The sequence below is a fragment of the Dufourea novaeangliae genome, unplaced genomic scaffold (assembly GCF_001272555.1).
Source record: "Dufourea novaeangliae isolate 0120121106 unplaced genomic scaffold, ASM127255v1 scaffold186, whole genome shotgun sequence".
Lineage (NCBI taxonomy): Eukaryota > Metazoa > Arthropoda > Insecta > Hymenoptera > Halictidae > Dufourea > Dufourea novaeangliae.
The window spans coordinates 21437-48656 of NW_015374063.1; the positions used below are offsets into that span (position 1 = coordinate 21437).

The window sequence follows — 27220 nt, forward strand, 5'->3', positions numbered from 1 at the left end:
GTTCGAGGGGGGCCAAGGCAGATGCGTTCAGGAAACGTGGGCGTCCTCGGAACAGCGGTGGTCGTCGGCTGGTGGTTCCGCTCGACGGTGGTGGAGAGGACGTGGAACAACGGCAATGACGAGTCGTTCGTCGCGGCGTTCCTGGTGGGGCGGGGGCGCCGACGATCTAGCGCGCACGCGCGTAATCGTCATTTTGACGATGCCATGGAGCCGGCGGCGCGCCATACGAACGACGACGGGTCGCGCACTACGAGTAGGGCGCTGGTCGGCTCCGAAACCCCCGAAGAAGAGAAGGAAGAAGAAGAAGAAGAAGAAGACGACGACGAAGGTGGAGGAGGAAGTGGTAGCCTGACTACGACGATTTAAATCAAGACGACTTAACTACTAGCACCAGCCAGTGCATCGAGGCGAAAACTAAAGGTTTAGCGGACACAGCCCGAGGAGAAACAAAACTCGGCCGAACGGACGGAACGGAGGGATCGTCGAGAAATCAAGTGAACCAAGCGGACAGGATGTCTTCAGCGATCGCTAAAGCTTCCAAATACACGTACCGCTCCACCGGCGGTGGTACTGCCGATGTTAGCATCGAATACAGCGCTGACCTGAGCGCTCTCACTAGACTGGAGGTAGGTTTTCCCCGAAAAACGGATCATCTCTTTCTGTATTCGTCATTATTCTTCGTGTATTAAGTCTGGATTTGCGGCGCTGCTTCGTTTCTCTAAAACATGCAATTAGATAGTTGGAACTTTTTGCTTCTGATTAAACAACATTGTTGTCGGATCTGGATTACATTCATTGAACGAGTCCCTTTTTATTCCCGATTGTTAATGGTTCTGGTAGATTAGGGTTAACGAAGCATCACTATGTCTAGATCTTTAAATACTCTCTTCAGATCTATATGGGATCTCGTAAAACAGGTTGTAAAGTTATCAAAAAGTGAAATGGAACAGGAGATCGCTGAACGGCTGATGATTATGTGTAAAGTATTGAATAAAAACGTAATGACTGAATTTTCGATGAGGAGGATTCAAGATGACGGTAACATCTGATGTATCCAATGAAGAGGAACCAAAATAATCTATTAAACTTGATGTGTTCAATAAATATGTATTGAATAATGCAATACATTTAACAAAAAGAATGTAAGGTATTCTGAGAGCCTAAAGTATAGTATACCCAAGGTGTCTCGTGATACTCGACATATTTGAAAGAGATATTCAACAAGGAAAATTCGAGGTATCTCGAGTAATATCATATCGGAAGAAGAGGATTTCGGCCACGATTAAGGGGACGGAAGAGGTTCAATCAGCTAGAGGAGAACTCGTTGCATCCGCCAAGAGGATCAAAGACACGAAAGCCACGTAAAGATACCCTTCGAACCTATCCAGGTTGAATTTGAATCGAGGTGGATGAAAAATCGGCAGGATCATTACAGTGACTGTCGTTGGTGAATACGCGAAACGGAGAGCAGTGACCGATTTCGCGGTGGGGGACAGTGCAACGCGAGAAAGTTCAGTGACCATAAGGGATATTAGTGCCAACCCCGACGAGGAAAGTGCCGTAGACGGTTCCGTGGCTATCGGATTGCTCGTGTACGAAAATAGTCGTGAATATCGGTCCCAAACGACGATCGTGCCGCGATTACCACCACACCGAAGTGACATCTTCGATAGCGTCCGCGAAATGCTCGGGAAAGACGGACGACGCTATCGATACAATCAAACCCGACTGATCCACGATTTTCACCACGAAACGACGGACCGTGTGGAAAGAGGAAACGTGTGTTCGCCTCAGTAACCAAGTAAGACTGTCCTTTTTGCTTATCGATACGAGGAGAACCATCCCTGCTAGCTCGTTTAGAGCCATGGATAGACGAGTTCGCGTTCCCTCGTCCCCGTTGAAAACGACCCCGAAATGGACGGTCGCCGGGAGCGAAGACTCTCCTGTTCCCCTGAAGAACGCAGCCCGTTCGGAGGCCGTCCGTCTTTTTGAAATACCCGAGCCGTCCGCTGTTGGATATTTTCGTCGGCCGATTACGTAAAGGCACCGCGACCCCTCTATAACGAGACCCGTGACACACTCTAATCTTTTCTTGCCTCTCGTTTCAGGACAAAATCCGCCTGCTGCAGGATGACCTGGAGTCTGAGAGAGAGCTGCGTCAGAGGGTGAGTTACACGAATGCTTCTCCGACCTGTATATGTCATCCCTTTCGTATCGTCGAGATCGAAAATGATCGGAGAGATTGATCAAGCGTTAAGTTTCCACATTCAACCGCTATTCTATGAGTCAAATGATGACAGGCTAAAGTGACTAACTCCATTTTAAGATTTTTCTCAAATTTCAGTGCCAAACCATTTGACTGATGCTTAACTTTTTATATTTATATATTTTTGTGGATTTAATCACTTTGGCAAGTGAACGGCTCATATTAATCAAAGAATCTCCCGACTTCCTAAAACACTGGAGATACTCTATTCACCTATCGTTTGCTTATTACTTATAACTTTTCCATTAAATGGTATATTTAACGAATTTCATATTTTAAGTAGAACTGTTCACTGCGAAATTTGAAGCATATTGCTTTGTAATATATAAAGGAGTAGGCATTGAAGTAAGGAGAATCGAGATTAGAGCGTAATGTGGGGACAAAGATAAAAATACCGAGACCGCGGTGATAAACGTCAATCTTCGAAACGTAATGTAATGTCGGTATTGTGAATTTTGAAACTGATACAAAGAAAGACGAGAGTGGCCCGCTCCACCACAGAGTGGGGAGCAGTAGGTCGAAATGTCCAGCTCACGACTCGCGTCTATTTTTGGGGATGCGCGACTCTTCAGCGAACGAACCCGCATTCCTTTTTCGTGTTCGGCGTACATGTAACACATCGCATTTAAAGACAAAAAAATAACAACAATATAAAAAATTTTCGAAAGGCAGAACTTTGCAAGTAAACAGAGGTAGAACTAATTTTTATCTTAACGAATGTCGAGAATGTTAGGAATTGTTTATTTAATTCGTGAATTTGGAATAATTACAAATAAACTCGCGAGAGACCTGAAAATTTTGCTTAAACGACGGGATACATTTCTGAGAAGCTTGTACTGTTTCATTATTCGGTAAAGTAACCCATGGAAATCGAATTCATATGTTGCGCTCGTCAAGATACGCGGCTTGAACTGGTGCCAGAAATGTTCCTTCTGATTATGAGACGCAAAAAGCTGGAAACTATGATCGTCTCCTTTGTCTTTGTTGCAAAAAATAAATGCGGCTTATGTCCAGATACTTATTATGTAATCTTACGAATTTCTCTTTTTACGATACTGTGTGTGGCATGCTTAAATATTGTAAGTTTAAATGTAATAAGAATGTACTAACACTATTACGAATTTCTCTTTTTCCATAATTCTTAACAAAGTGTTCAATAATTTTCCTCGTGTTTTCCTTTTTGCATGTGTACCGGATAAGTAATCAGAATCTTGTAGACTTTTATTAGTTTCATAATTCTTTCCACACGGTTGTCTAAAATTTGCGTCCGCGAATATTACTTTTATTCATTTATTACATATTTCAATAGATTGTCGATGTACATTCATTAATTTCGTAAAATTTTGTATGTCTATACTTATTATCTCCACGCACTCGATCATTTCTGTTATTCTTCCTTATCCATAGAAAACATATTAAATAGAATTATTTATTTACTTCAAACAAGAATACATAAACGAACATATAAAAAGAATATAGAAAAATAATAAATACTCAATTTCAAGTAGCTTCTATTAGATTTTGAACACTACTTCTTACACATTAGTTTACAGACTGGCTGCAGACCGCTGTTAGAAATTCGATTAAACCAATTATTAGGTGTAACAAAAAGTATACTATTGTTCTTCGCATATGAAGCGATATATTTTAAATTAAAGATGTCTTGACAACTTCTCACTAAGGAAAAGAGGTGTATGATGATGGGAAACCGTTATCAGTATGAATAAAACAGTATAGATTGACTTCTACAGAAATGAGTACCGATTTCGCCAAGAAAAACTGGGTCATTTATCGGTACACCTAATAATGTCGCTTTTGATATGGAATTAAAGATTCGAATAGTTTTCATGTTTTAAAGTCAAATTTTTGCTATAAAAAAGATAGGTATTACAGGAAGTACGTGTTATGTCAGGGTCGGTAAATACAAGGGAGTGCCATGGAGAACGCGACGATTTCCGGAAAAGGGACAGTTATGGCGTTGTCGCGCGTTTCTCTTTTCCAGATAAACGCCTCGTTCGTAATATGAATAAAGCTCCGAATATAGAGCCGGTTCGTCCGGAATTAGATCGTTCTATTCGCGGTCCGAAGAAACCTGACGTCAAGCTTGCACCAAGCCGTTCGCGTCGTTCCTCGAGGCCTCTTTCCAAAACAATGCCGCGCATCTCGATTACACTCGACACGCATCAACATGTTCCTCCGACAGTGTTTGTACTATTGCGCTATGTACAATGAATTCGTTTAGTGATTACCCTTGGAAACAATTCGATTAACCTTTTAACTGGTGAAGTGTAACCTCTGTTACCAAACTAGTAAAATAAGGTCTGCGCATACCTGAATTTTCTCCCTATTTTAACGGTGTTAGTTTTTTCTTTGGAACAGAGAATTCTAGTCATTTTAGTAAGTACACTAAAATGAACAATGTTAATAAAAATTTATTTATGAAGTTTCTAATGGAATTAACTCTGTTAGATGAGAAAGAATGCGCAGAAAAATAAAAACAAACAAATAGGTATCTTTTTGAGATTTTATAACCACTTGGAAACCTAACCTCACTATTTAGGAGTTAGTTTCATTTCATAATTTTAAAAGAAAATAACAGTGATTGCATTGTAGAAGTCAATTACCGAAAAAAAATGGATTATGAGGAAGTGTAATAACTAGGTAATACAAATACCGTAGGAACTTGGTAATCAGATTCTGATTAAACATTAGCTTTGCATCGTTCTTGATCGAATCAACGTCATGATCTTTATTTCCTTTACTAAAGATCTTAGTAATACTTCCGATATATGACTTTTTTTTACTAATACTGTAAAATGTAAATACAGTTTTTATTAATCATGTATTTTGCAATTCTACAGTTCATTGACTAACATCAATGATTTTTAATAAATCCCAAATCAATTTGTATATTTAAATATTTTGGAAACTAGAAATTTAATAAATTACTTTTGTGAGTATATTAAATGTTTTTAAAGTTGCTACTAGTTGTCTGTTCACATTAACCACTCTGTAAGTGTAACATATGTATTAATTTTTACGTAAATAATGAAAGAAGAATTCTACCAGAATATCAATTAATCTGTATTAACAATAATGAAATCTACTTTTATTCCCCTTAGCTCGGAATAATAAATCTGTATTAATAATTTTTCATAATACAAATTCGTTCTTCATTTGCCACGTGCGTTTGCAGATCGAACGCGAGCGCGCTGATTTGAGCGTGCAAGTGATTCAGCTCTCCGAACGTCTCGAAGAGGCCGAGGGTGGCGCCGAATCTCAAGTAAGTTTGAAACATATTATACGACATGTACTATATCCTCTATATAATTCAAGAAAAGATATTAAATATATCGACTTTCTTCAAAGGTTCCGTGGTTTCAAGTTCAAAGGTTAAAGTGACTAATTCCACTTACCGAATTTTTCCAAATTTTTGTGCCAAAGCAATTGATTGGTGTTTAATTGTATAATTTTAGAAATTGTTTCCACTTACTGTTTTCACTTTGGTAAATGAACAGCTCATTCGCCAATGTGTTACATTCGATCTTCAAACTTATAAAATATATTCTTATTCCGGCGATGAAGGTTTAATATTGTTGTTTTCCATTGTAACTCTACAGTTTGAGATCAACAAGAAACGGGACACGGAACTGGCCAAGCTGCGCAAACTACTCGAAGATGTCCATCTCGAGAGCGAGGAGACCGCGCACCTTCTGCGCAAGAAACACCAGGAAGTCGTTGTCGATTTCCAGGATCAGATCGATCAACTTGCGAAAGCACGCGCCAGGTCAGTAGAATCTTGAAACGCACTATACCAAATGTTTTCCTCGCATTTAAGACTACATTTACGTACATACAGTACAACACCTAAGATATTACATTGCTCGAAAATAAATAGAGAAAACGTTTTATTCACAACAACTGGCGAAGGAAACAAAATTATACAATTGTTATGTCGAAAGCTGTAATCGTTTCAAATAACGTAATCTTTTCTTCAGTACACCAAGCATAAAACCTCCCTAAGATCAATGTACAACCACACACGCTCCTCAGAACTTCTGTTTCCCAATGTTTCACTATTTCCAACGATCTATTGTCCGCACGGACGGCTCAGAAGCGAAGATCTCGCAGCGGTCGGTTACCCAAATCCTCCTCGAGTAATATTAAATTTTGAGTATCAAAGCAGACCGCGATAACACGCTGTCGGGAATTGAACCTAAACACGCTCCGGATACGGCACCAAGCACTCCTACTCGATACCATACGAAACGAAATCGGAACACCAATAAACCGTGGTTAATTATATACACCTGTGAAAATAAAATCGTGCGGCCTCGGTATGCTCCGCTCGCGATTCACTCACACTCTTTGAGGTCAAAGCGCGGCGAGCGTCAATAAACAGTCCGCGGGAAGTTCGAAAGGTGCACCGAAACGCGAACCAAACTTTCGTATCCATCCGGGTTCCTCGTGGACAGAAGGAAAAGGGGGGAGGGAGGGTGTAAGAGGGATGTAAAGACACGATGGATGAACGAGGATGAATCACGACCCTTTGCTTCGTTAAGTATAGCGGGACATCGCGAGGAACGAAAGCATATTCGAAAATTGCGGGAATTATGCTCGACGGGTACTGGCCACCGGCCAAACAACCAGCTCACTCGCACCTGAAATACACGTAGACTCGTTCCCTCGGCTTTTCTAAACATAACCCGCGTCCTTTTCGACGTCCCGGCGCCCCGACGCGCGATACCACGCTACAAGGACACCCTCCGTTTCGAAAATTCACTCAGCTGTCATCGAGACGCCGTCTATTATCTAATTAATTCTATCCTACCTCGAGAGAGCGAGAGAGAGACTTCTTCGCCGCAACTTTGTGTTTCCTCAGATGTTGCGTAAGCTTCTTGCGTAAACACGAAGCGAAGGTTCAAGGGAAACGTGGAATAATTCTCTGAATTCCATGACGTTTTAAAAGCTTCTTTTAGGTGTGATTGATCTATCGCTTTAGTTCAGTGGAATTTATGTTGCTTGGAATCTGTTTGTTGGATGGATACTAAATTTTATGTTGAGTTATTTTTTCTTTAAAAGTAAGAAGTAAGTTAAGATGTGAGAAATTGAGAAGTAATTAAGTAGTAATTAAAAAGTAGTTAAGAAGTAAGAAATTACGGTCACCAATAGAATAAGTTTTTAAGTTACAAAGACTTATGAGAGATTCAATTTTCTGTTCTTTTTAAAAGTGTATTTAATATAATCGGAATAATATTTTAATATAAAAATAAGAAGTTAGAAGAAAAAATGGAAAAGTTTTTTCTACATTTATGGGCATAAATAGATGTTCTTACGTTATTTTGACCGACATCGAACTTCTCATTCCTATTTTAGAAGTCAAATTTACTTAGATTTGTTTCTTGATGTTTGCTACTTATATTGTTACTATAGAAAAATGATGAATTATAGACAAAAATGGTAAATTACAGAAAAATTATAATTTGAGTTGTTCTCTGTTCTTCCTACAAAATATAATACATAATCCTCTTTAGATTAAATAAAATTCTAAGAAACTTCTTTTAGGGAAGAATTCTCGTAAATATTATATTTCCTAAAATTGATTCTAAAGATTATGCTTAACGCCAATAATGCACATCTTAATTTATTCACAATTTGTTTTTTGTGTTCGTTCTGTTTACCGTTTTCATGTATTTTCTTTCTATAAAGATACATAATCAATAGATCACCTACTCATGCAAGAGGTCATCAAAATTTTCGAACAAATTCTGTGCAATTCATATATTTCACAGAAATTAAAGCTGTATTAATAGAAACATTAGATCAATTAATTAATTCTTTGACTCCAAAAAAATAGTGGAGGTTATGTTTCTGCACATTTTTGAGTAATTAATTTCTCGACACCTATTCTCGATTTTGGCCCCTTTGAACTCCACGAAGCATCATTTTCATTAACCTCTGTGACTACACAAAATTTCAATGGTTTCTTCGCAACACAATATCACACATTCCCAACTTAACAGTAACAGCAGATCATGAATATACTCTGAAATTGGATCCCAAGGGATTCCGTTCTAAGTGTACCTTTCAGTGAAAGCAATTACGACATTTATGCGTCAACGGCGTCGCGGCGGAGTAACAGTTAATTGCCTCTTAATAATTCAACCTGCAAAATAGAGCGAGCTGGTCCACCATTACGGCGACCGGGAGTAATAAATGGAAAGTACATTCCAGTGAGCACTTCCGAGACGGTCTCCGAAAAATTAAAAATTATTTTACGTCTGTTTTATTTTCAATTACCTTCGTAGAAAGAAAAGAACATAAAAAGGTGTCGGGGACATAAAAATTCGCGGTGTCCAGTAAAAAAAAGTCTCCACCTGTTGGTGGAGAACCGACATTTCAGACGCTTTTAAAATAGACTTGTCCCACCTTCCAAGTTGCTTTCAACACTTCCTTCATTCCACTCCTTTTTTCCCACTTTTCCGCACTCATGTGTTTCATCATTCTTAACTTTTTTTCTCATTTCCTACTTGGTTGTATATGTTCTTCCTTGTTTAGGTTGTTACTTACATAGTTTCTTTCTTCAAAATACCAACACTTTTCTTTCCGTAGATTCTCTCCAGTTTTCACAACTTTTCAATTTACATCTACAACTTTCATATCTCCTTCCTCACATCCAGCCTTCCATTGTATTTTCACAACAACTTCTGTTATCTTGTTTCTTTTCATGACATACAAATAACAATTATTTTTCGTTTGTTTTGTTCTCTCAATTTTTTCAAAGTGTTTGTTTCAAACTTTTACATGCATAAGGCATTCTTACAATATTAACTGCACAAATTTATTTATTGACAAAGATGTTAGGAATGAACCATTTAATTGTCTCAGAATGATTATTAAGGATCATTAATTTTATACATTCAAAACATTTGAAGTATCCCATGATTAACATTAACATTAACATTAGATATTTTTAAATTTCTTAAATGTTATTACACACTTTTCCTTCCGCTTGTTGATAACAAATTGTTAATCGATGTTGAATTTTTATATCTATAAACTGTATTTGACGTTCCTCAATTGATTAAACCGCGATAAAAATAGTATTCGCGTACGTAATTAGTTCACAAATGTTAGAACTAGTTCAAATTTGAAGCAGAAACCTAACGTCAAAAATAAAAACAAATCTGCAAAATACTGTCAAAATTTAATTCAATATTGTCAAAACAAATTACTCGTGTCTCATATATGTACATATATCTCTTTTTCCCAACTTTCCGTCTCTCGAACCACAAAATCTTTATCCTTACAATTTCTACGTCATCCACGTTTCATTTTCCAAAATATTGTAATCCTATCATCCAACTCTCCGGAATATTAGCACATAGCAACGAAAAAGTTCAAACTCATAATCTTCATCTTCCACCACATTCCAAATACGTAACATCCAAAGGAAATTATTTTTTCAACTCTCTTTAGACTTCACCACCTTCCTTCAGATCTTCAATTATCAATTATCAAAGATAAATTCTTGTTCACAAGAAAGAAAACGTTAGGGTACACACGTGCGTCGTAATGACCCATCCCCACAACATTTTAAATTTAAATCTCCCGTTTTCCTTGACCCAATTTTACAAACTTTTACAACTTTCCATCCACAATTCTTTATTTTTCCGTAATAGCCTGCTCCCCTTGCCTCTTTTACCCCCTCGATCCGTCACTGTCTCTCTCTCTCTCTCTCTCTCTTCCTAGGTCTACCGTTTTTATTCTCTCAGTCTCTCCCTCTGCGTGTCGTTTTGCTTGCTCGGCCACTACTCCGCTTATGACTATTTTTAACCGTGCGAGTCGCGCGCGGCAATTCTCAACCCCGTGTTACGCGCCATATTAGTACAGGCGACCGGCCGCCTGATCCCCACTATCCTCGGAATCGGCCGACACCTTACACCCTCTGTTACGTGTAGGTGGACGATACCAAGAGGACTCGATATTTCTTTGCCCCTCTCCCCGCCACACCTCTTTCCAAGATGCTCGCTAGATAACCCGCCGCGGGGTAGCGTAGAGGCTTGCAATATGGAGTATCTCTAGAATATCGCGCGACTTTTATAGTATTCTTAACATTTTATGAGGGGACCAAACATCTTCGACTCAAGTACAAGCATAAATAAGTTAACTCACTAATGCAGATTTCGTTCTTTTCTTCCATCCATTTTCCAATGATCATTGAATAACGACTGCCACTTGGTACCGCGAAAAATAAATTACTTGTATGCTGGTACATTTTCGTACCAATCAACATTAACCCTTTAACTACCACTGTTTTCAACAGACGTCGAAATGAAAAGAACTAAAAATACAGAGAAATAATACAATATCTTTCTACCGCATTACACTCGTTTTGTTATTTTTTCCATAAAACCAAACATTTGCTTGTTTGTATGCCTACCTGTTATTTTCATTAGTATCACTTATTGAACTAGTTTTTTAGGAGATCAGTTTCATGAATATACAGGGTGTCCTGTGACTGGTGATATAGCCAGCTAGGAGTGATTCTACGTGAAAAAATAAATCAAAAATATAGAATAAAATTTTTTCGTTTCAGACTTTGTCTTCGAGAAAATCGCCTTTGAAAACCTGTTGGATAGGTGCGTAATTGAGTAATACTTGGCTGACGCGTCTGTTCATTGCATTCCATTTCTACTTACTTCCATGACGAATACACGCATTTCAGATTAATTTTCAAAGCCGATTTTCTCGAACATTGAGTCTAAATTGAAACAATTTTATTGTATAATTGCGACTTATTTTTTCACGTAGAATTACCATCTACTCAGTTGTACCACCAGTTACATGATATCCTGCATACCTGTAGTTCAAGGATCAATGGGGTTATAGGTAAAATAAATCTTTGAAACACGATGTCGTTTTTTTACAGTCATGTTATAGTCTATTTACTGGAGAAGACGAGTTAACTCGTTTGTCTTCGACTGTAGTTCTCAACGATCTTTTGCGGTCTTATTTATTTACATGGAGATTTGTGTAGTTAGTTGTATCCTATTATTTGTAGTAGTGTTAGTTACATTGTACTTACAGTAGTGGAAATATCTAATGTATTACTCGAATATTAAACACGTTGTCACTTATATCTGTCTTGTTATTAGTACTAGGAAAACTAATAAAAACAAGTACTTATTGCAAAAATGTGTAGCTCGCTATCTTCGTAAAAATAAGTTGGATACGAACCATATTGTCAATTATATTACTATGAAAATTGTGCGTACTACGTGAATTTGAAGATGATACAACAAATATTTCCAGTAGTGTATGTTTACTTACTTTACTTTAGATTCTTATTGTTTGTCTTTAATTATGTACATATAAGTGGTCATTGTCGACGAACCATCCGCTTGACAAGTTAATGACAAAATAGAGAATCCTTCAGTGAAAATCACTAGAAAAAAGAAGAATCGAATACAGACATGCAGAATAATACCCAACACTCTAAATTAATGTTAAAATAAACCCAATATTGAAAAGGTAATAATTTAGAAAACCTTAGAAAGTTAATTATTAGGAAACTAGAATTTAAACATGTACATATGTAACTATATTTTACTTATAAAAACATGGAGAGAATAGGAAGGATAATTTTGTAATTATTCTAATGAAGATTCTCATAAATAATTAACCATTTTATGATAAATCTTTCTAAAATCATTTATATAGAAATAAAGTAATAATTTAATTAAAATCTGCTAACTATTAATTATTTTGTTCATGTTTCCTAAACGTTTTTTAGTTCACATAAGGAATTTTTCCTTTACGTTTACTTTTTTTAATTATGTTTGAATTCGAATTTAGAGTACTGAACGCTATAAAAGACTTCGAAATGAATAAAAAAACATGATATTTACATATTTCTACTATTATTATTTTTTATACAATACATAGGATGTAGAACTACCAAACAAAATGATAAACAGGGTTTTGATTTGAAACAACTTATACTTTTTAAACATGCAAAAAATAGTGTTCGTTAATATATGATTATAACATTTTACAGGGCTGACAAGGAAAAATCAAAATTCCAACAAGAAGTTTACGAACTCCTCGCTCAGCTGGACAATGTCAGCAAAGAAAAGTTGATGTCCATAAAGACAGTGGAGAAGCTCGAGATCCACGTCGCCGAGCTTAACGTGAAAATAGAGGAATTGAATCGTACCATCGTTGACATCACTAGCCACAAGACTAGGCTCTCCCAAGAAAATATTGAGCTGACCAAAGAAGTACAGGACTTGAAGGTAACATCCTGTTTCTGCTGATTTATTAGCACAATGTTATTTCATATTTAAGTCTATTTGATAATTACGGCAAATAACACGTAACATCAGTGCAATAATACATGAAGTTTAAAATCATTGTAATTGAAGGTAATTGTTAAAAGTTACTGTAAACTATTTTAATTTTAGTTAATATAGACGTTCAAATTTAAAAATAATAAACTATTGGAATTATGTACTGAGTGTAGCGTTTATGGTTTTTAGATATATTATTCATGTCATATCAGTAAATCGGTGGTAAAAGAAAATTTATTTTATTTTTTATCGAAAAAGACTGATAATAAATTTCAGTTTTATACTACACTATTTGAAGTATAATACAGATTGCGTATTTCAATTGTATTTTATTAACTGTTCCCGGGTTACGAATATTTATTTACTAACTATAAATTATGTACAAATGTAGGTCAGCATCGAGAATGTTGTTTACCTGAGGACTCAGATCGCTGGACAGCTCGAGGACGCTCGTCGTCGTCTTGAAGATGAAGAACGTCGTCGTTCATTGGTTGAAGCCTCTTTGCATCAGGTACGTTTCCTACTTATTTTCAACAAAAACTAAACACTTATTGAGCAAGACTTCAGCCGTTCGTTAAGCTCTTCCATAACAATCAAAAATCGAATACAACGTTAAAAAATGTTTACAAAAAACAAATGAATAAATCACATACTCGACGCATGTAGTACAAAGAAATTATACCATACCATTGAAATTTTTTAGAGAAAATTTCTACAGTATTAAATTAGTAAACGCAGTACCTATATATTCAATGTTTTTAGGAATTTGAATGACTTCGTGCTTTATAAAATAGTACGTAATTAATTTATTGATCCGATATTCTAAATATTTTTATATTTTCAGCACTCTATTTAAGTTAACATTATAATCCACATAATTGTAACGACTTAATTGTTCGCCAGAAAGTTATTCAGATTGATAATTATACCGATTAGAAAGAAATTAGAATTATTTATTAACGTTACATTATCAATAGGTCGAAACGGAGTTGGAATCCGTTCGCATCCAATTGGAAGAAGAATCTGAAGCACGTTTGGACATTGAACGTCAATTGGTCAAGGCCAACGGAGAAGTTCAAATATGGAGATCGAAGTACGAGACCGAGGCTAATGCACGCGCCGAAGAGGTAATTATTGCAAAATACCTTTTTTAGTTCCAAAAATTAATTTTTTGCGCTTAATATCTCGATTTACTTTTATGTTTCATTGGTGATACCTACATTTTAGTAATTGAATATTAAAATTTCGTAATACAATATGTAACAAAATGTTATTAAGTATGAATATATAATGAAATAAACGTATATTCATCTAAAGCGAAGTATAATGTGTAATCAAGTTTACATAGGTTAACAAATGCTCAAGACATCTTAAATGATGTACTCTACATATTTTTATTTATTTTTATTATACTATAGTATGGTAAATAGTAATACTGTTATTAAATTCTGCAGGTAGAAGAACTACGCCGCAAATACAGCGCGCGTATCCAGGAACAGGAAGAACAGATCGAAACCCTGCTGGTTAAGATTAACAATCTTGAGAAGCAGAAATCTCGCCTCCAATCTGAAGTCGAGGTCCTGATCATTGACTTGGAGAAGGTACATTTTCACAATCAATATTATTTTACATTAACTCTATAAAATTCTATTTTGTAACTCACGAGTTCCTTAGTAAATCAAATTCATAAATATAGAAATATTTATAAAATTTGATTTATTAAAAGAAATTTTTCCTTTTAAATGAACACAGTAAACCTATATGTATAAAATTATAGATTCACATGAACATTTACGGTCTAGCGACAATAGATATTTGAAATTTTTATTTCACAACCGTAGAATAATATTATCAAGTTCATGAAGAACTGCTATTCAGAATAATTGAATATAATAGAACAGAATAGTTTGAATAATTTAATCATTGTTTTCAGGCTAATGGAACCGCACGCGAGCTCCAGAAACGCGTAGAACAATTAGAGAAGATCAATATCGAACTGAAAGCACGTCTGGAGGAAAGCATGTCGATGTATGAGCAGAGCCAACGCGATCTTCGCAACAAGCAACAAGAACTCCAACGCACCAACTGTGAACTGGACAAGACTCGCGAGTTGAAGGACCAACTTGCTCGTGAAAATAAGAAATTGGGAGGTAATTTCTACAACACACAATTTACTTAAAAAAGTTTTCCTTTTATTGAAACAGAAATATTTACATGGAATTTCAAACCTATATCACTTTTATATAGTTCTACAATTATAAAAAGATGAAGTTAAAAATTGAGATTGCGAAAGTTGTTTCTATTTTGAAACATTGAAGAATTGTGGATAAGGATTAGATGAGACGATTAGGTTTATAATCAACTGTTCGATTGTTTCAGACGACCTAGGTGATGCTAAGAACCAACTGGCCGACATGAACCGCAGACTTCACGAATTGGAACTCGAACTTCGTCGTTTGGAGAACGAACGTGAAGAGCTTGCTGCTGCCTACAAGGAGGCGGAAGCAGTAAGTAAAAACAGATTTACATCTGTCCTGAGCAACTTAAAAAATTTGCATCAAATTAGTTGAATATTTAAAAACATATACATAATTTTGAACACAGTAGTTAAAACAAAAATTCTCTATGCTTACAATTTAAAGTATTTATGACGAATGTCCTATCTGCATTTGTTTTGAATTTTGAGTTCTCGGCTCAAAAGTTATATGGTAAAGATATTAATTTTAAATTACTATAAAAATGGAAAAGAAAATAGTAATTCAAAAGACATGAAGTATTATGTAATCTATGAATTTTTTAGAAGATTCGATACTTTTAGATTACTGTCCACGTAACGTAACCGTATATTCTGTCAACCTTCTTGAGAGTTTCAAACGTATGATAATCATACATTAATACGATTATTAATAATAAAATTTCCTGTCATAATGTGCTACGTGAAATGCTAATGTCTTCATGATCTTCAACAATTAAATTTGTATATAAACAGACTGGAAAATATGGCACCAGATGCAAAGTAAAAATGTTTTAAAAATCATCAAAAATTTATATCATTATTAAAAACTTATGCTATAATTGAATATTGAATTGTCTCTAATAAAATTTATGAATTTCAGGGCCGCAAAATCGAAGAACAGCGGTCGCAGAGATTGTCCGCCGAATTGACCCAACTTCGTCACGATTACGAGCGTCGTCTGAGCGAAAAAGACGAAGAAATTGAAATCATCCGGTAAGTACAGAATTGATTCCTGATTTTGATATTCTTCTTGCATATCTCCCTTTATTGGATACCTAATTTTCTAGAATTGTAATATTAACACACCTATCCTAACTATAATATTAACATCATCAATAAAAAGAGTGTGGGAGTAATTCAATTTCCAAACGTTTTACGTCTCATATCAACTTAAAGAAATTCATTACTAATATTAATATCTGTTTAAGAGACGATTTCACATTGGCACCTGATAATCTCATTTTCAAACTTCCTAACAATAAAAGCTTTTTTTACTAGAAGTCTTTTGAACTATCAACAACGTTTTGTGAAATAATTGTGTAAAGAAGGTTCTTTAGTGCACGCTTATGATTTATAAACAAAACAAGAGAAAGTGAATTACTACTCAAATTACTAAATTTGAGTGATTTAACCTAATAGAAAGTATCGTCTGAACAGAGAGTACGAAAATTTGTGGCTTCTCGTGATCCATGATGCAATCGATTTTATTTCCGGTGCAACCACCGTGCGTAACGCCAGCCTATTAATAAAACACGTTTAATTCAATCATCGATCAACCCTGGGTGTTTTCCGACATATCGGATGTTCAAGGGAATATCCTATTGCGGTCTACTTATTTATTTATACTCGCGAGATGTACAATAGTCGTGGATTGCCAAAATCGGATCGTCGCATCGACGTGACGATCGAGCACGATGACTTTTCTTTTGGCTCAGATCTTCAGAACTCGTCGCTACGCAACATCGATCGTTCGATATACCGATTATATCACGGTGAATGGCATTTATACAGGGTAAATCAGAGGAAAAAAATTCGTGAAACGTTATTCTAATTTTATATTGTCGTAATTGACGAATAAGATGATCGATATTTTAACTTTGATGATTCTCTAAATTTTATTTATCTAAGTTTATTTATCTTTAGCAAAGTGATTTAATTGTCGTGACACATCGAAAGACATACTACTAGTTTTTGCTATTAAGATAAAAGAAATAGTAAGAAATTCTTTTTAAACAATTTTATATGAAATGTTTTGCAAACATAATATTACAATTTCATTCTCAATTAAGTAAAATAAATCTACGATAAAGTGAAGGATACTATTATGAACGTATTGTATTCAGTAAAAAAAATATTATCTGACGAAATAGTTATTGAAATTTGTGAAATACAAAGAAGAGTAATGTGATCAATTGTGAATTCAATTTTGTGTGGTACAAGAATGTTATTCTTCTTGTGGGATAATTTATCAGGGAACAATGAAACTTCGAGCGTAAGTATTATTAAATAATCAACATGAATTGAATGTACATTAAGTAATTATGAAGTGGAATAAGGACAAATTATAATTCTTCTATGAGAATATTAAAATATTAGTGTCAATAATATAATATAATCTAATAATATTCATATTAGAAAACGATATCTCTGAAGGAAATATAAGGAGTAGCGCTCCAATATTATTTGTATTATTTGTCTGTAGTATCACAATTGATACAGAAGATTTTATTTGATCAGATAAAAAGGGTACCAACAAAAGAAGGAAAGATAAATGTTAATAAATCTATGAAGACTAATATTGAAAGCGGTATTAGTTTTATTCTTACAAAATTACGAAACAACTGAAGTCTAAACTAATAACAAGTGAAACTGTAATAAAGTCCTTAAATACATATTTCAAATACTGTACGTAGTTAAAATCCGAAGAATGTTACCAGAATAATAATAATAATTTTTAAACTACTTAATGTGTGAATTAGTGATGGCGATGTTAAAAGAAACAATCATATTAAAATATTGATTAATAATTTACAGAAAAATTTAAATAAACTAGAATAAAAGTGAGATAAAATTTTTAATCTATCTAAATTTAAATGAAACGTAACATACTTACATGAAGAGTAATACGTCAGTTTGTACAATTTTCATTCATGCTTCAAACAAACTCAAATATTTATTAATAGAAACATAAATCAACTTTATCGAACCTTGAGGAAATAATATGGAAACTTTAATAAATACGTACCATTTCTATCAACAATAACTTTGGAATTTTTGAAGAAATAAATAAATACGAATAACTAAAACCTGTCGAACCATCGTTGAAAATTTGATTTCACCGACACGTCTTGAGTCATAAATGAAACAATGGCGTGATGCCGATACGCATACAGTGCGCAACCCATCTATTAATAAGCATCGCGCAAAACCGATCAACCGCGATCCAATTATTACCGAGAGGTGCTGATTGGCCGTCCTCAATGTGGCAACCGTAGAAAAAACGTACAAAAGATACCACCGCACTCGTTCGGCCCAATTTTTCTCGACCGTTTCGTAGCAAGTGTCAACTCCGATCATCCGACTATGAAAAATTCGTAAGTAGAGTCGAACGTACTTCGTCTTCGTCCAAAAAGGAACCACCTGCTCTATAACATTGGCGGGCGTGAAAATTAACGATCCTACAACAAAAACAAAACTCTGAACTAGCACTCTGAAAACATTTAATGATTTTTATTTAAGGTAAAGTTGGATGCCAAATTAACATACCTACACAGACACTTGGCACAAAAAAAAACCGTCAGTCCCCTCGAACTACCGTTTTAGAAGGAGTCGGTTAAAGAAAAAGTGATCGATGTTCCTACTCGAAGAAAAATAACGAATGGAAAGAGGAAAGAAAACGCACCAATAAACCTTTAAAGCAAGGGTGTCAAAGGGATTTTGAAAGAAAGCAGGCTGTCCAAATAACAGTTACCCACCAGAATTAGAAAAACCAGAACGGTGTCAGTAACTCCTCGAGTCAACCTTGTCGTCTAATAAAGAAACAATCAAAAGAGTTGGAAGTTAAATCAACAAGAAATAAACAGAAAAAGAGATTAAATCTATCTCTTCCTTCCAAAGGAAGAGGATTCCCAAAGTTCAGAATCGCCCTAAACCGGTATCGAAATGGCAGGTTGCTTGCCTCCTATGTACGTTCCCTTGGAACCAAAATGGAAGCACTGGCCCACGTACATCTACGATACGAATTATAAATACGGAATAAACTTCTACCAGCCGATGATCGATTACATAGACAAGAAAGGAAGAACCTCGTCGGTGCCCTACAGGGAGTATTATTACCGCAAAAACATAGAAAAACCAGAATTACCCTGGTCCGATGGCACACTTCTCTGGGGAGACAAGCCGGTGGAGTCCTACACGAGACGCGAGCTGATCAAGCACGCGATCGACGCGGAGGACCACGCCAGGGATCATCTGTCCAATTTCAAGGTACGAAGTGCAAATTGGGTAGTGAAAGCCGGGCTGGTCGCGCAACACCGGGATATCGTGCTAGTCCGGGAAACACGGACGGCCCATTTTCTTAGGCGTCGTGCGACTTGACGACTGCCTGACCTTTTCGGTTTCTAAATTTGGTGACGCGGAAGTGGCTGGGCTTCGGGTGGACACCTAGCTCGAAGTCAAATGCCCTCGTATTCGGCAGACGGTGACGGTTCTCGTGACAGGAGAATGTGAGTTTAGGAATATGAGTTCGTTGCGGTTTCGGAAAGTAGCTTAGCACGTTCACCGCAGAGACAATTCGTCTGATTGTTCGTTTACGCTGATTGTGTTATTTGATATTGGAATTTGTTTTACACGACGGTCGCTGTTGACCATCCGAAAATCCTGTGTCGGTCACCAGTGGCCTAGCCAGCGGTGAATGTGTTGACCGAATAGGAGACTGAATTTCATGTTTTATACGATCGGGGATGTTATGGTCATTAAGTACTTGACAACGAATTCGGTGGTTATTGACAATTCTTGCGGTTACAGATTGTGGGTTTAAGAAATGGGATCGGAGTGACGTAAATGCTTTGTGTCAAGAAATTCAGAAATAACTTTCCTTGGTCACTGTGACCATGTGATCGTACCAAGCACTTAAGTGGTTAAACGTGAACTTTAAATTGACGTTGTAGGGATCTTGGCAGGTTTCAAATAAAGGAATCTACTGCTTTTGTTTGAATGTACGGAAGGTTTTCTTTGTTGGGTCAAATAGTGGGTGGTGGTATTCTTATAAAAACAGCGTAAATTTACCAAGTTTTAAACTTTTAATTTTTTTTTCTTTACTTACACATGTTCATTTGTATGCTGTTTATTTTCTTCTTCTGTAACTTTCGGCATTGCCCACGGATTATAAAGGTTCTATTACAAATGTTGCAAAAATGTTTATTGTCGTAACATCGGTACCGATTAAAAGTTTACTAATATAAAGATCTATATATAGTATTATAAATCAATAAACACAATGACAGTGTAAACACATAAAAGTAACCAGAAGTTACTTCAGGTTCGTTAGATTCTCATAATTTCATCGGACCACGATTCAGTTCGCTAGCTCCCCACTGTCAGCGCAGATTAATTTAAGACTGTCCCGCGACGCGGTCTCGGTTGCCAGTACGGAAAATCCTCACTCTAAATTCACGCGAGCCGCGTAGAAATCCGGAAATTCGTTATCGACGATCGTTATTAATAACATCGGCCACCTGCCACCGTTGACAATCCGAAATCGTCGAACGGGGACAATAAAAATATCACGGAAGCCCGAGAGAACGGCCACCACGATTGGCAGCTAATAATTTGGACCATTCGTCGGGGAACTGATCGCGCACGGCGTCTGCCAAATCGCACGTAGCCCGTACACATGAAAAATCCATCTCTAGCGTACCGCTCGGCCGGGGACGCTTGGCCGTTTAGTGCCTCGGACTGGCAGTCGTTCGCGAGTCTCTAGAGGGAGTCGATCGAGTGCATAGGGTCACTTTCGAATTCTGGACCGCTCGCGGCTAAGTTTAGGCCTCAGCTCGACCCGCTCGATAGAACGCGATCCCTCGCAGCGGAACGTATTCGCGAAAATCACGGCCCGTTGCTTTCCCTCCCGCGAAGCAAGCCCCTTCGCGATCGAACCGCTACGACGCAACGTCTGATTTTCGTTGTTTCGTCCAAAGATAGCAAATCGTTCGGACTTCAGCCTGTCCAAGACAGCGCAGGCCAGCCACGTGACCAGAGAAGTATTTCCGCGACGATTAGAGCAGATCAGGCTGAGTACTATACCGTTATTCGTGGAGAGCGCCCGCGTCAGAAGCCAAGCCAGACAGCTGCAACGAGAAATGGCCGCCATTGATCTTCAGTGCTTGAAGGACATGCAAGAGATCACCGAGGCCCGCACCACCGTCGATCAGAGGAACAGTTTGCGTGGCAAATCGGCCAAGGCGATCGAATTCAAACTGCGAATGGATGCATTAAAGAATCTGAACAAAAGCCAAGAACTCGCGGACATAAAAAAATATCAGCTGCTCGAAAACGCGATATGGGAGGGTAGGGAGCAGCTGAGAATGTCCCGAGATCTGATGAAAAATATGATCGACGAGGAGAGACTGACAGCACCGTTGGACAGCCTGAGTAGAGAACTGAAAGGATACGAGCATAGATCGAGCAACTATTTCCTGGACAAGAGGTATCAGCACCCGACGAGACCGAGACGGTTGTACGGATGCCTGGGATAGGGACACACTTTCGAATGGACGTGAATTCTCTTGTAGATAAGCGTTTGTAGTTGTGGGTAAGATCTATGTGACACGGAACGACGATGATGAACAATAAAAGAGAGACTTTCGAATACTCGATGCAACTGATTTGATCCTAAGGATCCGTAGATCTAGTGGCCCGTAGCAAAAGGTTGCTGAATCGATGGCAATTTACGTCGAGCTCTTGTTTTGAAGATTTTTTAACGCATTTTTGGTTAGAGTAGCTGTGAATTCGTACTCACTAGATTTTAGAGGATCAAGTACTTATACTACTTACAAGTATCGTTGAGATACTGCCTGCACAATTTATTATAGCAAATAGTGGAATTTTACCTTCTAACATGATTTTCCTACGTCGTTTTTTTTTCACAAGAGAAAGTCCTGTTAATATTAATAACAAACTTGAACTAGAAAAATAATGTATATTTCGTAAACGTACTTTAATTGAATTGTGTATTGCCTTGAAAGACGCTCACCTCCGAAACCTGAAAATAGATCGTCACTAGCCCCACCCATTTTAGAGCTTACTATTCTATTAGTATACATGTACTAGGAGCGAATGAATATAAGACACAGTTGCTTTCACTGATCAAAGCCCAAAATCTATGTAGTATGCACCGGATGATTCATTCATCGATAAAAAATGAAATTTTCTATGAAATCCTTATGATGGCTTTTTTAACGCTTTAACAACTCCTTTCTAATAAAAGTGGGACTAAATGTGAAATCTACAAACCAAAGCCAATAGAATAGATTCCTGGATCAAATAACTGTCCAAATCTCCACAAATACTCATCGACAAACTCGAAAGTCGAGCAACTTTTAAACCGTGACTGAAAATCTCACACAATGCTAACATTCTTGTTAACGAAACAACAATCCCCGCAAAAGGAACATTTACTTCAAATGCAGCTTATTTTAGAACGCTAACAAATAACTCTTTTTCAAGTGCTATAATCATGAACCGATCGCTTGTAACATGAAACATAGCTCCTTTTAACCCTCTGTCTCGCCTGAAGAAAACACAATAATATAGGCGAGAAAACCGAAACAAAGAACTGATCGCGGTTTCGGTGTGTTCACATGAAACGAAATAATGTAGCAAGCAAACCAGCATCGAGATTGAGCAGCTGAACGCTCGCGTGGTCGAGGCCGAGACCAAGCTGAAGACCGAAGTGCAACGCGTGAAGAAGAAGCTGCAGATCCAGATCACCGAGTTGGAGCTGTCGCTCGACGTTGCCAACAAGAACAACATCGATCTGCAGAAGACGATCAAGAAGCAATCGCTCACCTTGACCGTAAGAGAAATCGCCCACTAATTCTGACAGACATTTGGCAACGCGTGTTATAACCGTCCGTGTATTATTTTCAGGAACTTCAAGCTCACTACGATGAAGTTCAACGCCAATTGCAAGTCACCCTGGACCAACTGGGCATCAGTCAACGACGCCTCCAATCGTTGACGGCCGAGCTCGAGGAAGTGCGCGGCAACTACGAATCTGTGAGTAGTTTAACGTCTTGCGAGCAGACATAAAAGATTCAAAATCCAATGTTTGATGTTTATTGACAATTTCAATTTTCCTATTTTGATTTATTATGGACAGTATTTTATTCATTCCAATATTTAAGCATCAGGACTGCCATGATGGTCATTCCTGGTAAATTCTGTGTGAATATCACGATAAGAAAATATTTAATAAAATAAACAACCAGATAATTCTTTAAAGTTATCCATACACTGCTTAACCATTTATAACGCCGTGTAGCTTTGAAGTCACATATCAATTTTACTATTATTAAACAAATGAGAATGTTTTTAGCTACAGTTGACCAGTGTAACTTTAAAATTACAATATGGCTGCTCATTTGCAAATGCACTACTGACCGGTTTGACTATAAAGTCGAAAATCTATTTCGAAAAAACTAGAACCTTAAAAATTGAATAGTTAAGCTCCATATGTTCAACTAGTCAATAGTAAAGAATAGGTATATACAGACAAAAACATCTTTTTACTGATAAAAATTAATTTGGGTTATAGAGGGTAAATAATAATTCTAATATTAATTCAGCACATTACGAAACTTTCATGATCATCAATGACCACCATTAAAGTACTATCTATAAGAATATATTGTACTTTATTTAACTGTGTTACAGAATATTTTCTAAAAATCTTAAAAAGCAGTTTTCTGAAACTAAGTTTTGCAAAACTTTGTGTTAAGAACAATTTATAGTCTCAGTCCATTATGTACAAGAACTGTTTCTAATATTAAAAATTTTTCACTCTCATAAATGTTTTGAAAAATGAAATTTTTCTACTGTGTTTGACGTTTAAAGTACCTAACCAAAATATTTCTAATTCCCTGGCAATAATAATTGTTGCGATATAGTATTCTGTAACAACGTTCCCACTTGCGATTCTTGTTGCAAAATAGTCATTTTTAACTGTATATTGGACTTTAGATTGTTCCCACTAAAATTTCCCATTCTAAATCGAGGAAAAATGTAAATTAATTTTCTTTTATTTTTTCTTGAAATGCGGAGCAAAGCTGATCGATTATTGGAGAATTAATAATTTGATCGTTAACTGAACAATACTTTTTATCAGGCCCTCCGTGCGAAGAGAACCGTCGAGCAACAATACGAGGAATCGGTTAGCCGCATCAACGAACTGACCACCATCAACGTGAACCTTGCATCAATGAAAGCCAAGATCGAGCAGGAATTAGCAACATTGGCTGGCGATTATGAAGAAGTTACCAAAGAATTGAGAGTGAGCGACGAGAGATACCAGCGAGTGCAGACCGAGCTGAAGCACACCGTGGAGATCCTCCACGAGGAGCAGGAGCGTATCGTGAAGATCGAGGCCATCAAGAAGTCTCTCGAGATCGAAGTGAAGAACTTGTCCGTGAGATTGGAGGAGGTTGAAGCTAACGCTATCGTTGGAGGCAAGCGTATCATCAGCAAACTTGAGGCTAGGGTAAGATGTTTAACATTATATCAGATAACTATTAAGTTGCTAGGAAGTAAAGTACTCGCGAAAATTTATAACGCTAAAGTGTAACTTGTAAATAGTTCATATACATGCAAGTCAGTTTAATTCTAGACAATCTAACCTTTATCAGTCTACAAAAACAGTTCGAGGTATTCTATGTATTTTACAATTCAATTGAATAAAGATTTTCAACGCAATCTATGAAATGATCGAAAACATTCAATGAAAATGATTTAGTAACAAAAATTTGTAAACAAAAAATTTGTTTGTATTACCACTAGTTAAAGATTCCACTTGTTAGAGAAATACAAACGGGCGACGAGAAGTGGATATTTGGAAAAAAACTGTAGTACGAATTAGAAGCGACATTTAAATTTATCCTGAATAAAACGAAAGTACTCTTTGTGTTTCATGGGATATACGGAGGATAAATTAATAGTAGTATCAAATGTTGACGTTTATTGTCAGCAGTTAATGCAAATGTAAACGAATATTGGACGAAAAGTTGCTTTTACATCATCAACGAGAAAGAAGTTGCCTTGGACTGGCAACTACTTGATTAATATTTGCTCCAATTATAAAATCATGTTAACGTAGAAAATTTGAAAGTTCTAAAGTGATCAGTCCAAATATTTATACACATAAATCTTTGTAAAGAACGATTCGATAAACATGAGAAACGTTGAGAGTTAGTTAGTGAAGAAAAGAAAAAGGTACAAAATCGTTTCGTCCAGACCATTAGTATAAATTATTATTTCAGAATTAGACTGCGGCTTTTATGTATTTATAGCATAGTCGGTTGTTTAAAATTCAGTACAGTAAAAACATAAATAAAATATAACGTGGCTTTTCATTAATTTCAAGTCTGATGAAACCCTTAAAGAACTGAAGAGATATCTATTTTATCACAGTTTTTGTAAACTGATTCATGAAGACTTAGATTTGCATAAACATCCGCAGCGAATTCATAATACACTGCTCAAAAGACTTAAAGAATCCTGTATTGCAGTACTGTGTCTGTCAATACCACGTATAATTCCTGGAAACCTTTTTATAGATCGAAACTAGACGTCAGTATTGTATGCAAAAGATCTAACTTATGAGATCTGCAAGCATTTGTTTAATTTCCTTGGATTAGATGAAGCAATTTGACCGTACACGGTAGCAATCCCCTAATTGTTCTGAGCAGTGTAGTTCGAGATACCATTTCATTGAACCTCGTTCACCTCTGCAGATTCGCGATCTGGAACTCGAATTGGACGAAGAGAAACGCCGACACTCTGAGACCGTGAAGATCCTACGCAAGAAGGAGCGCAACATCAAGGAGGTGATGATCCAGGTGGAGGAGGACTCGAAGAACATCGCGCTGCTGCAAGAATCCCTGGACAAGGCCAGCCAGAAGGTGAACATCTACAAGAGACAGCTCCAGGAACAAGAAGGCATGTCCCAGCAGAGCGTGACCAGGGTCCGCCGATTCCAAAGGGAGCTCGAAGCCGCAGAGGACCGCGCAGACACCGCTGAGAGCAACTTGACTCTGATCCGCGCGAAACACCGTAGCTTCGTCACCACCTCCACTGTGCCCGGTTCCCAGGTGTACCTCGTCCAGGAGACGAGGACTGACATGTAAAAACGCCACCGCCATCGACACCCCCATCCTTTGCCACTTCGAACGCCACCTCGTCGTCTTTAGAAACGTACGTGTCCACGTTTCATTAAATTTGCTTCTAACCCTTTCGTCACGACCATATCTACCGCGAAACGCACGCTTGTATGGGACCACACGCACGTTTTAGAGCGATAAAAAGCTATTAATAAATAGAGTATAGTGGTTATTTCGCGACTAGTGACTTAGTAACAAAAATTTTCAAACATCCCAGAAAAATGGGGTGTCATCAATTTCTTTACGCTGAGCTTCTTTTTCATCGTAAGCCATTTTAATATAGGAAACCGTTTAAATCGTTTTTATTTTATTTCTTTTTGCACGTCACTTATATATAGAGTGACCCAAAAAAATGGGGCCATCCGAAACATACATATTCCGCATGTCAATACAAATCGAAACGTCCTTTACCATTTTGTAATCTGAAGCTCCATTTCCGAGATACATTTGCAGTTAAACGAACTCCAATCAGCTGACCGGTGGGCCATACGTACGCCTAGACACTGTTAAGAAGCAGAGACCCGTGACTTAGGTCTGCGCTTCTTGACTGTGTCTGCGCATACTTGTGAGTTCGTTTAACTGCCAATATATCTCGAAAATGGAGCTTCAGATTACAAAATGGTAAAGGACTTTTCGATTTGTATTTGCATGGGGAATATGCATGTTGTGTATTGTCCCATCTTTTTGGGACACCTTACGTAAGTATTCTATCTGTATTTCATGTAATAACTTAGGACTAACTAACTTATTAATTGATGTTATATAGGACAATATAAACCAGTAAAATGATCTGAAATATAGATGATACAATTAATGAAATTATTTCTCGCGCCGTAGAAAGCACGCAGGCCATTATAACTTTAATTAAAAAGTGATAAACTTGAGAAAAGATAATTTGTTACACAGGGCATTTTAACTAAAGAGAGCAATATAGTAGGTCATAATAGATAAATGTCACTTTGTGGCAGACGAAAGGATTAATATTCGTGTGAAAAAAGTCTACGAATAATTAGTTGATCGTCTTCTCCGAATTGCAGGCGTAACGAGCAAACGACGAAAAAGAAAAAAAGAAACAACGGAAGAGCCCCGATACATCATCGTAAGGCACGAGGGCCGAGAAGAGTTTCCAACGGGACGCACAGCAAACATCGTGAAA

The 27220-nt window shown here is 37.0% G+C and overlaps 1 protein-coding gene across 1 annotated transcript; it reads left to right on the plus strand.

Moving 5' to 3' along the window:
* Positions 1-133: 133 nt before the first annotated feature.
* Positions 134-27220, plus strand: LOC107190296 (paramyosin, long form). Its single transcript, XM_015579085.1, has 16 exons — positions 134-626; positions 2109-2165; positions 5463-5549; positions 5887-6053; positions 12327-12564; positions 13010-13129; positions 13596-13745; positions 14073-14219; positions 14552-14768; positions 14998-15125; positions 15735-15847; positions 22511-22706; positions 22781-22909; positions 24018-24389; positions 25639-26098; positions 27102-27220. Exons 1-15 carry the CDS (start codon positions 513-515, stop codon positions 26029-26031), a joined length of 2628 nt encoding a protein of 875 aa, XP_015434571.1. The 5' UTR covers positions 134-512; the 3' UTR covers positions 26032-26098; positions 27102-27220.